The sequence below is a fragment of the Mesitornis unicolor genome, unplaced genomic scaffold (assembly GCF_000695765.1).
Source record: "Mesitornis unicolor isolate BGI_N332 unplaced genomic scaffold, ASM69576v1 scaffold22128, whole genome shotgun sequence".
In the NCBI taxonomy this organism is placed as follows: Eukaryota; Metazoa; Chordata; class Aves; order Mesitornithiformes; family Mesitornithidae; genus Mesitornis; species Mesitornis unicolor.
Window position 1 is genome coordinate 108217 of NW_010201496.1, and position 12894 is coordinate 121110.

The 12894-nt window shown below is 38.2% G+C and overlaps 1 protein-coding gene across 1 annotated transcript in view; it reads right to left on the reverse strand.

Annotated features, from left to right (window-relative positions):
* Positions 1-9427: 9427 nt before the first annotated feature.
* The window catches only part of TRIP11 (thyroid hormone receptor interactor 11), a gene marked incomplete at its 5' end in the record, with an annotated part of 21889 nt that continues 18422 nt past the window's right edge, over positions 9428-12894 (reverse strand). Inside the window, 3 exons of the mRNA XM_010190117.1 lie at positions 9428-9636; positions 10898-11039; positions 12341-12463. Of these exons, the coding sequence (XP_010188419.1) occupies positions 9428-9636; positions 10898-11039; positions 12341-12463 (474 nt within the window). The remainder of the gene's footprint in view (positions 9637-10897; positions 11040-12340; positions 12464-12894) is intronic.

Below are 12894 nucleotides of genomic sequence, written 5' to 3' on the forward strand. Positions count from 1 at the left end.
TGTTTCACTCTTATAGGTGTACAGATCTGGTTTCTTTCTCCAATAAAACAATCAGCAACAATTCCTACAGTTTTGGATCATTTCCTTATCTTCCGATTTCCAAGGTTATATGTTAGACAAATATAGGAATGACAGAAAGTTTCTGTATGAGCAGAGGAATAATTTTCACTGTTTTTTACATACTTAACTGCTTTCCTAACCCCATAAGGCATTTTTTAAACTTTTCTTCAATCTAAAAACTACTACACTTAATTCACTTATTCCCATAGCAGGGATTACACCATTTCACAATTTACCTGTTTATTTTGGGAGGTTTTGTAAGGTAACCATGCTGTTTGGAAATAAATTGGCTATGGAACTAGGTGATAAAAATTATGTGTTTGTTTTCAGACTCATAATTCCCTGCTCTGCAGCAATGAGGGATGCTGTAAGAAAGCAACTCATAGAATCATAAAATCACAGAATCATTAAGGTTGGAAGAGAGTTCTAAGAACATCAATTCCAACCGCCAATCCAACCCCACCATGCCCACCAAACCATGTCCTGAAATGTCACATCTGCATATTTTTTTAATACCTCCAGGGATGCTGACTCCACCACCTCCCTGGGCAGCCTGTTCCGGTGCTTGGCCACTCTTTCAGTAGGGAAATTTTTCTTAATGTCCAATCTAACTCTCCCCTGGCGTAACTTGAGGTAATTTCCTCTCATCCTGTCACTAGATACAAGGGAGACCAACACCCACCTCGCTACAGCCTCCTTTCAGGGAGTTGTAGAGGTCTCCCCTCAGTCTCCTCCAAACTAAACACCCCCAGCTCCCTCAGCCACTCCTCATAATTCTTGTGCTCCAGACACCTCACCAGCTTCATTGCCCTTCTCTGAGCACGCTCTGATGCCTCAATGTCCTTCTTGTAGTGAGGGACCCAAGACTGAACACAGAATTAAAGGCGGAGCCTCACCAGTGCCAAGTGCAGGGGCACAATCACTCCTCTGCTCCTGCTGGCCACACTGTTTCTGATACAAGCCAGGATGCCATTGGCCTTCTTGGTCACCTGGGCACTCTGCTGGCTCATATTCATCCACTGTTGACCAACACCCCCAGGTCCTTTTCTGCCTGGCAGCTTTCCAGCCGCTCATCCCCAAGTCTGCAGCATTGCATGGGGTTGTTATGACCCAAGTGCAGGACCCGGCCCTTTGCCTTGATTCAGAGCACCATAGGTAGCCATTCCCAGTGTCTCCAGTGTGTTTGGGTGCTCTGGGGGACCAGAACCTCAAGAAGCCATGTGAAAAGTTGGTGGAACTGGGCCTTTGTCTCAGCAGACGCACTGGTGCTGCTAACAGAGCCCGTAGCTGGAGCCTGATAAAGCAATCAGTCCCCATTTTGTCCACCGTTTCAGAACAAAATTCAAGAAGCTGAAGTCGTGCCAGATGAAGAGAATAGGAAAGAAAAACAACTGACAGGTTAAATGTAAAAACCAGAAAATCAGGCCAAGAAAGTTTGAGAAACAAATTGTAAGAGGCGTAAAAGCCAATAATAAATTCTTTTTCAGACTCACTAAGAGTAGGAAAACTGCCAAACAGTCTGTAAAGCCAACAGATGAACAAGGTATAAAAATACTGCTTAGAAAAGATAAAATCACAGTAGAAAGTTAAGTGAACCTTCTTCATCTGCATTTGCTCAAGAAACTTCAAGAGGTTCTCATAGTGAAATTTAAAAAAAAAAAAAGAAAATTATAACAACAAAAAATATCATACTTAGGAGGATCTGCCTAAAACTGAAGTGCCAGTAGAAGAGGCTGTGGAACACATCAAGAAAATGAAGAGTTTCAATTCATCAGAACTCACTTGACATTTAGAAATTGTTGTAGCTGAATTAAATGTGAAGGTCTGTAACAGCTGAATTATTTATCATAAGTGTAACCTCTCACAAAATCACCTTAGTGCTAGAAGAACAGAAGATACCAGCTAAGATACCATATTTAATAGGTTTGCACGTAATACTTCATAAAGGACAGAACAGTAAATCCAGTGTATCAGGCAAATCAGTAGCACAGCACAGGAGACTGTGTTGATCTTTTAGGCACAGATTTTCTTGGAGATTATCCTTAACAGCTTCATATCTCAGAAAACCAGCTCTGATCCAGAGTATATGGATTTATTTTTCCGTTTACTCTGTTACTCCATGCAACTCAAACTGGTTCCAGACAACTCCTAACTGGCACCTGTAAATAGCAAATATGAAATTTTCCCAGCAAAAATGTGGGCATTGGTGTATAATAGTTGCTGTTTCTTTCTAAGCATAGGATTTCATCTACAGCCTTTGTAGCCACCCTTGGTAGCCCAAGAAAGGGGCCATGGAATGTGCGCTGAAAACAAGTTAGGTGTGGCTGAGAGTCCCAGCGGTCTTGGCACTGGAAGATGTCATTAGGAAATCTGCTGAGATAACTTTGGAGGACCAGGACCCAAGAAGGTAAGTCCAACTGCTTTTTGAAGTAAAATTTCTCAGCGCTAAGCCCATTTCCTCTCCTCCGCATTCTATTTTTGGTAGCAGTCATAGATGCATCAGTACCCTGGGCAACTGGGGGACTCAGTGCCAAGCACAAAGCCAATACCACATCTTCCTGTGAGTTACAGGCTCAATTCCCTATCAGTTTGGCCTCTCACCAGGGTTTTGGTTATACCTCCAGAACCGGAAGGTTGGCTCTTCAGGTTTTGATCAGTTGCAATGATTTCTCCTGTTTCCCTATTCCATTTTTCTTTCCAGAACTAGATTTACTGGTCAACATTTGGCGAGGGCAGTGCAGGCTTCAGATTGTCATGACCATGCAAACCAGTGGTAGCTCCTGTCTCACTGAAAGGTGAAGCACTGCTAAACACAGCCTCTGAGAACAGGAAGCCAAGAGCTACTGTGCTTCAGATCTAAAATTTAGTAAATCAGGGAGCAGGGAGCTGAGTGTGTGCTAAGGTTTTGAGAATTTGACTTTCAGATGCTGCCCAGAGAGATGATTGGGGGAGCAAATTAAATCTGTACTGGTACAAGGAAGCTGGAGCCACTGATTGAGCTCCGGAGAACATTGCAGCCAGAGCGCTGAGGGCTCCCTGAATCCCTGATCCAAACAGGCAGGTCCTGGGCAGCACAACACTGCCCTCCTTCTGTCAAGAGCCCAGTGAAGACAGAGGTGACATCTCCAAGACCTTTGCCTGCAGGTGGCACCTGTAGGTCCTTGATCCTGAGGACGCTGCAGACAGCGCACAATTCAGAGTCTGGGTTTGGGCCCAGGCAGATCTGACAAGCCCAGTTGTGGCTCATTTGCTTTCTCTAGAATCCTGTACTCCTCAAATTTTTGTAGTTTCATAATAAGCCTCCTCCATGTTAGCCGAAAACTGTTAAATACATCTGTTCCTGCTCCTATTGTCAAAAATAAGGCAGTCTTCTGTTTGCCTTAATTTTCATTGGCACCCACCACTTGAGCATGCAGAGCAAAGTGCAGTCTAAATATTTTCCAATTCTATTTCCAGAAAAAGCTTCAGTTTTGATGACTATTTTTCAGTGCTCCAGTCTACCATTCAAGCCACGTTCTTTACAATATTTTTACTCCTGGTACAATTTAGTGTGGGATTCATGGTATGGCATGTAAACCAGAACACATGAATGAGCTGGAATCAACTTAGTGATTTGCTTGTAATTCTGAAAACACAAAAAAATTACAAAAAAGAAAGCTTCACTCAAGTACTTTAATACCTTATAAAAATTGAAACAACTGCAGGAGATGGGGAAACATTTTTATATAAAGATTAATTTTCAACCAACATGTTGGTTGGCTGGCTCCCAAATCCTTTATTTGCCATCCTATATTGTTTCTTAAACAACTGCACCAGAAAGTGTTCAGGATCACTTTCATGATCAACAGTAATGCTTCTGAGAAATAACATTTGTCGCTCTCATCTGTTATACATGGTTTCGTTTAAGAACTAATTTTATCCAACTCCTCTTCTTTGTTCAGACCTACTTCTACCTCTTGCTGTTGTGCTGTTTAGAGCCATTTGTTGCTCAAGCTAAATACATTTTTATGCATAGGACTATACTTTCTGCTCAGGAACCACATGGATTCAAGGTCCCTAAGTTGTATAAATCAGGGTACCTTTATTTAGTTGTATGAACCCAGCTGTTTCTGCCAAACTTAATGTGGGCTGCTGGAGCATTGCTCCCCCCAGCCATCTCTCTGGGCAGCATCCAAAGGTCAAATTCTCAAAACCTTCATACACGCCTACTCCCTGATTTACAAAAGTTTAGATATGAAGTGTTGTAACTCTTGGCTTTCTGTTCTCAGAGATTGTGTTTAGCAGTGCTTCACCTTCCAGGCAGTCAGGAGCTTCCACTAATCTGCCTTTACTAGGTCAAGATCAAACACCTGATTTTTTTCACCCAACAGAATAGCCTTTAGAGAAAGCTGCAAAACGATAAAATGCACAATATTTTGAGAGTGTTATGTGCTTCTTTTCCCCAGCTACATCACGATACAAAAGAAATACCTCTCAGCTGCCTCACATCTGTAAAACCTCTTTGGTCTCTGCCCCAAACCCGGTCATGATGCAATCCAGTCCATCTTGCATGACCATCTCCAAATTCACTGGGGGTAACAGAGGCAGCACCTGATGCTGCAAATGAAACCCTCATCACACTAGTACTTTTTAACTGGTTCTCTCATTAAGACAAATGGTTAATTGCAAGCACTGAAAACCAGATTGAGCCATAAGGAAATATGATTTCTGGTCCATTCCCTGTCAGTAGCTGCATATGATTTCTTTCATTGCGACAGTAACATTTCTGAGCTGACCATCACAGACCAGAAGAGGTTAAACCTTCTCAAAAGCAGTTGGCACACTCTGCCAAAAACTTCAGTGCAAACAACACTAATTTTAAAAATCTGTGAGAAGCTGTTTAATGGCTATATTAAGACAAGAGTAGAGAAAGATTAATTCACTATCAGTGCTCAAGGATGATGTACATCATCTGTGAACATTTAAAAAGAAATTAGATTTAACCAGCAATGCTACAAGCTCAATGAGAAGACACAGAATGACCCCAAATTACTTAATATGAGCACTTACAGAATGATAAATGACCCTTTTTATGTACGAAAAAAATTAAGTTATCTTCCAATTGTTATTTTCTACAAGGAAAACAATCCTTAAATCACTCGATAAAATTTTCTTCTGCTTGACCAAGTGTTTGAGAGTTTTAGCAGCGTGGCTAAAGTCCCAATTTGGACTAAATTTGTCCTAATTAGCCTTTCAACAAATCTAACACAACCAGCAAACAACAGGTGCATTCCTTGCACACTTGAAGCTGATAAAATGATTTAATGACTGCTTGCTACGAAATGTGTTTCAGAGTTAGACAGGTGATGCTTTCAGATGCTGAAATCTCCAATGCCATACTCTTCTATAAGCAGTAGTGCAAGACTCAGTGTTGCCACCGCTGTAAACCACATGCCACGTACAAATTAATTTTTCCTTTAAATAAAATGCCAGCAGCTGTCTATTCCTTTAGTTTTTATTGAAGACTGGTTTCCATGTGTAAGCTGTGAGGGCTGCAAATGAATTCAGCAATATATAATGGCACAATACTACAAAAATTGTAGGCTGGTAATTCTTAAATATTATTTTCTAAGAAGGCTAATTAGAAGTTTTCCACCTAAAAGAAAGCTACACAAGGCAACAAACTATTAAATAAAGGGGGAAAAAGAGCCAAAATAAAACAAATACATACAGGTTTTTAGTTCCTTAAACCTTACTGGTACCACTGCCATATGTGTATATATGCACCTATGTTTTATGTATGTTTTTAAACATTGACAAAGGTAGATTGACACAGACTACTTTGATTTGAATGTGTAGATAAAACAAAGACTTCTGAGAGAATACATGAAGCTGTTATCCCTGCTATTTCCACAGTATACTAATGACTCTCCATATGAAACAAATGTTTATGTTCTTAACTCAAGTATATGACAAAAAAGAAGAAATTTTATTCTAGTTAAACCTACTCCCAAGCTGGGAGTGTTTGGGAGGATATGACATCAAGTTTACAAGTAAGTCTGATTAATCCAGTTGAGAAAATGATTCTTGAACTCATATGATAATGTGGCAACAAAGTCATCAAAAGTGGCAGTAAGAAGATATCAAAGCTTAAAATTGCAAAGCTTTCATGAGATATGCAATGATGTTAAATACTTACAAGGCAAGCCTCCTCCATTCTGTCTCCTCTGCTTTATCAGTCATTGCTATAAATATTCGAGGTAGTTTGCCTTATTAGAAACTATTCATGCAAATGGGTCAAAAACATGAGTAAGAAGCAATAGTCAGATGCAGGTTGGGAACTAACATTTGGAAAGATAATAGTAATAATAATAAAAATCTTTCTACACTGGTCACTATAGCATTACAAATTATATGCCTGTGACCAACTGGTTTAGGCCAGGAGAGTTTACTTAAAAAATAAACCCAAACAATAATACTGTGCATTCTTCTACAGTAACAGAAAGATCAACCAGTTGCCTCATTCTCTTTGCATAGAATGTAGGATGAGCAAAGAAGAGCAAAAAATAAGTCTGAAAAGAAGAACAGAAGATCCTAACCCTTACTTTTCACCTCTTATATAAACTTTGCAAAATTAATTCCTTACTAGAAATCTGTTACCTTACCACTAAAGACCAAAAGCTTGTTAGACCAAAAACTAGGAGAACCACACTCTTTTTCTCCTTGCAAAAGTAGAGTGAAAGAGAACAACTAAGTTAAATGAAGAACAAAAACTGTCAACTACTGCACCTGCTCATGAATTCCAGAGAATTTCCCCCACCTCACGGCCCTGTAAAGACCCACACCATTAATGGCACAGACTACATGAGTCACATACTTATATGTGGGAAACTGGTAAGGTAAATATATACCAAACAGTTATTGAGCACAAAGTAAACACAGAAGAAAAAGCAGAGGAAAAAATATATCCGCTAATATTGCAATAAAAACAAATCTTGAAGGTTTATAATAGTTTGTGAGACAGTCTAAGAAAGAAGAGAGAAACAAGGCAATGTGCTACACTTTTCAGTGGGAAAACACTGCCTGGACCATAGAGCACGTTTGATTTCTAATAAAGCAACAACCCCCACCGACATAGATGTGGAATAAGCCCTAGAACAGAAACCTCCAAGCTGCGGGGATTTTCTCCATACTTAAATACAGATCTCCTAGGACTGAAGCCTCTTTTATCTCCCCTGATGAGGTTTTCCTTCTCTCCGAAGTAGTTTAATGAGGAACTCTCAAGTTCTTTAACACCTTTGCTTGGTTTTAGATTTCCCTCCTCAAACTCATAGCTTACTGTATACATAAAGCTGATTTACAGCGTGCAGAAACAAATGGTCTTACCACATGTTATTTATTAGCATTTATAAAGCTTCCTGGAAGAGAAACATGCACATATTAAGTTCTCCGCAATTCAAAAAATGGCTCAAAAAAGTTAAGATCTGCTCAGTGTATTCAGAGGACAGTGAGCAGCATGAGTCAATTTGTAATTTATAATATGCAAGTCACATAATTTTTAAAAACTAAACTTTCCTTCTGCTTTGGCTCACCAAAAGGCAATTTTATTCTGAAGCAGCCACATTGCCTTAAATAGACGTGACTACAAGAACAAGAGAGATTGCACAGAAGCCATCTGATTTCAGTTTTCTTTATATTTGTTAGAGAAAAATAAGGTACCTATTCCAGTCCAGTCCAAATGAAGATGTACATTTGAGTACCAAACAAAAATGTTCTCAGACGAGGTAATTTCAAATTCTCCATGCACTTATTACATAAAGCACAATTTACTTTGGTATACTACGTGTGGCTGTTATCCTTTCAGATATCAAACTGCCAAATTAATATCTTGTCTATAATGGAGTAAAAAATTTCAAATAAAAATTCAGTATGGTCAATCCACTTCCAAATTTGCATAATTCTTCCATGAAACATTAGCATACTGGAGAAAAGGGACTCAAGCAGTACTTATGAGATACAGTAATACAGTAATTAAAAAAACCAAAAACTCTAGATTTCAAGGCAACAAAGGAAATTCACTATTTGAGCTCTACATAAATAAATGCAAAGATTTCTTTTCTTTCAGTAATTCATTTTATTTAAATATAACTCTTACAACAATTTAATCCAGGATCTTAATGAAAATGACAAATAAAGGTTGACAGTTCTAATATAGAACTTACACAACAGTTATCTTAACACTGACTAAACAGGGAACGGCATATAAAAAGTTTCAGAAATTACACATTTTAAGCTGAAGATGTTTTATCTCAGACTCATTATGAAGATGACTTCTACTCTTTAGTATGTAACTTCATTCTTTACTTGCCAAACAAAGTGTACAAGTTATCATAGCAAAATTTACAAAATAATTGACTTTGGCCTTGATCTGACAAAGACCTATTTACACATTTGAGATAAGCAAGCATCTTCGTCCCTTTAAATTCTATACATGTGTTCAAGCTTTAAGCCTATATTTGGATCTACAAAATCCTGCATGGTAAAAACTCTGAAATATACATCTTAGACCATCAGAGTGTCTTTAAATAAGTAAACCTATCTTTTGCTGAATTACACACTCTTCATCACACGGATACCTCTGGAAAATGAAGCATTCATTGCCACAGTTAACTCCTTGGTGCCTGGGGGGAGGGAATGGAGTCAAACCATTGTGAAAAACGAGATTAACATGTCTCTAATTGCCCCCCAAATGTGATCAAACCTGTAAATAAGAGATACGTATCCTTGTGCAGAAGTAAATGTCCCAAATCGTGTGGGAAGACTGCAGCCACTCAATAATCACACTCCCATATACTCACTACCTTATTCTTTGGTTTGTGTCATTAATTGAACACCTCAAATAAGATCAATTTTGGCTGGAGGGTTGTTGGGGTTTTTTTAAGGTTTTTGTTTGTTTGTTTGTTTCTTAATTCTCGTTCTTAAAGGCCCACTGCCAACAGCAGATCATTTTAATGGAAAAACAGATCTCAACACCAAAGAGTTAAAGCTGTCTATGCATAACTGAAACAACTCAGAGTATAACTCAGCTTTAAAATTCTTTCCATTAGTCTTGTGACAATCTCGCAACAAGATAGATTTTTTAAGTTAATCTTCAGTTTAAGAGCTAACCCACACCCAAAATGAATGCCTGCTATAAAAGAAGGCAGTTATTCATGCCACCATTAGGATTTCCAAAGCATTGGTTAGTTCAGAATGAAAAGCAAAGCAAGGTACAATTGCAAACAAGTACATGACTTTTTACAGAAGGCCTCATTGTGGTAAATTATATACAGCATAGTGTTCTCATTTTCCTTAAAGTGCTACTATCATCATACTGATACAGGATCATTTATTGTTTTAGGAGGTCTTTCAGTACAGCACCAGCACTGGCATCTGGGGACACTGGCAGTGGTGTAAAAGTAGGCAACGCATCAGAAATCGGTTTCATGAGCAGATGTCCAGAACCACTAGCAGGTGTTATGAGAGGCACAGCTGCAGATCGAGGTGCTAAAAAGGGATTTGTATCCGGTCTTCTGCTCATTCCCAGGACCGCTGACTCTGAAATGTAAAAAAAACCCCAAAAAAACAAAAAACAAAACCAAAACCTTTAAAACAGGTCTTGCATCATGTAAACATCCTAATTCTCATAAATATTGCACTGACATTTGTGTCCAGCACTTAAGAACTGCTACCATATGATTCATTTCTAGGAACAAAAAGCTTGAAGTACCCAAAGAATTAAAGGGATATATATAATGGGTGTCTAGTTTTACAAGCCAGCAATTTAGCTCCTGAATGAGTAAAAAGCACCAAGAATTTAGTTTTTCCAGACTAGGAAATTGGTTTTCTGCCAAGTAAAATAGGTACTTCACCTATTATATTACTGTTATACTACAGTATAGGAAGGAAGAACAGTAAAAAGAAAATTGAACTTAATTTAGTTTTATATTAAAAAAATAAATGAATGCCTGCTCTCAGAAGTAAATTGGGATTTCACAGTAGAAATTTATACTTTGTAACATCCAACTACTTTGGGCAAATTGAAAGAGGGGTTTTTTTGCATATATACCTCTCTCTGTACATCTATATAATATACAGGTTTTCAAGGTTGGGACCTTTTTTTTTAGTTTACAGTTAAAGTTTCAATCAAACCAAGCTTCTGCAAATTAACAGGACCTTATTATGGTGAAGTCTTAAACGCACTTAAAAAAATTAAATACTTCAGTTAAGCAGAAGATTTGGATCTTACGTTACTTATGCACGTTGAAATTAATGCACTTTTGTCCAACATAAGCATAATTGTTTTCTGCCTTAGAAAAATCGAAGTTAGCACTTGTGCACAGCTTACAGATATTTCAAATCAGGCCATACACTTCAGTGATTTTATTTCAGCCCTCTCTGAACAACCAGGTTCTCCATACCAGAGGCACTACAAGGTTGGTAATATTTGCACTCTTCACTCAGTGAGGCCCAAGCTGATCAACAGGGATGCTGAAAATCAGGACTGGGTTCACTGATACACCCTATGAAGTTGACTGCACAGCATACGCGTGGCTCTAACAGGTACTGTCAAAGCCTTTCCGTATAAAAGGAAATTTGGTCCCTTTAATCTTCTGTATTGAGGTTTTAGGAAGCAGGGTACAAAAGCAGTGGAAGTGAGGGGTGGGGGAAGAATTAAAAAAAAATGCAAAGGGGAAGGGAGAAGAAATCAAATTCGTAGTAGTCAAGTAAGCAAGCACAAAATCACTGAAATCTTGAAAATTCTACCTTTACTTATTCATGTTCTGTGTAAAGATTCAAATTTCCCTTCAAATGTTACCTTGCGCTTGACTTTTGGATGGAGTACTGCTAGTTTTGCCTGCTGCTCCTAAAGGTTTCATATCATGAACAGAGAGCTTGGGTGGAGGAAGACTTGGGCAAGATTCAGTTTCAAGGAATTTCACAAACAATTCTGAAAAAGACTATGAGAGGCTACTAGTTATTATATTTTACTCATGCTCTGTTGATACATATGCAAGTTAAACACATACATTAAACAAAAAGCTGTCAACAGCCACCAAAGGGTTTTGTACTGGTACTTAGTATTAAATACTTGGTACTCAGTACTAAGTAGTCCTTAGTTAATGACAATGACATTTATTTTCAAAATACAGTTTGATGTTGTCTAAGTGGTATTTATGTGAAACTGATAAACTCTAAAGATAACAGACATACTTCCACCAGGGTTCCATTTCTGATTTAAGCCAATTGTTTCAAGAATCCCCTGCTGCTACCGGTATCACCAGATTTCCTGTGTCCATGCTCAAGCAAATCACTCCTCCAGAAACACATAAAACTTAAAACATTTCTCTTGAAAACCATTGCTTTCTTTAGTTGACAAAACGTCTTGACTAAAGAAAGCATGGAATGACTAAGGTGTCAGTAGCATCACAAGATAAAATTCTGCTTAGTAAAGTCTGTAGTATACATACAAAAGCATTCCTTTTCATCTTTGACATCTGTAGTTAATCAGACCACAATCCTCCAGTGACCTAAGTGCCTGCATTATTTTAGTGGGCAAAACCAAATCCCTATGCTTCAAGGTAATTTACAGGAATCACTTCCCAACATGCTTTTCTAGCTCAATAAGCAAAAAGCCGAAGTTAATCCAAAAAGCTCAATCCTTCAGTGCTCTATCCTTGAGTGCATTATTTACTGTCTGCAAAATGGGAAGTTCCATATATTAACTACTCCCAAGGACCATACTATGACAACTGTTGCTTTACACTATATGAAAGCTTAAAATACTGACTTTATATGCCGTAGCTAAGAGGCACAAGCTGTAGCAGCTGAGAAAGCTTTTCAAATGAAATTTAAAGGACATATGGGAACACAGTCATCAAAATATGATGTCATGGTCCTCTATACTGCTGAATATTGCAGAAATCTAGACTCCCACATCTATTTAACCCTTCAGCACTGTCAGTTTGCAAGATGAAGTCCATACCGTAAGAAGTCAGTGACTCCAGGAAACAGCAGAACAGTAACTGGATTTCTCTATTAGCCTAACGCTTAGTATTGTATAATTTTAATCAATGCTGATATATTTATTTAGTGTAGGAAAAAAACCTTAGGACAGAGCAGCTGCAGAAAACAAACAAATAACTCAAGATAAAGGAGCATCAATAAAAGCTCAACGTACAGATAAACCAAACATTAGTACCAATATGCAACTCCTGTGTTTTTTCCACTCAAATATAGAGAATGCACCATTAATACTCACACTATTAAAAATGTTCTGATGAGTTGGCTTCAAAGGTGTACCAGGGACACTCTTGGACCCACCTCCTCCACCAAGCCAGCCACTCACCCATCTCGTAACTCCTCTTTTGTCTTCAGATAATAACTAGAAAGTTAAAAAAAAGTTAGGAAACCAAAAATAAAGCAGTAGATAAAAGAATGTGCAACACTGCGCTCATTATATGTACTCAACATAACTATGTGGGAATCCTACAGATAAATAAAAACTTAATTTGCTGTCAAAACCTTATTCTCTTCCCCCAAAGACTGGCAGTCTAAGGGCTCTTTAAGAACAGACGCCCCGCATACTTCACAATACAGTGGTACATATAAAACTGGCTTACTTTTATGCAACTGACACATTACAGCTATTGTACACAACAGTACAAAGTTAAATCTCTTTCTTTCTGCATTAGCATTCTTCAGCAAAATGAGATGCATCCTCTTAAAATAATGTTATCAAAAGACTCCATTAAGATCAGCATGTCCTGCATAAAAAATGGATTCAGACGAAAGAATAAAACACATACTTTCCCT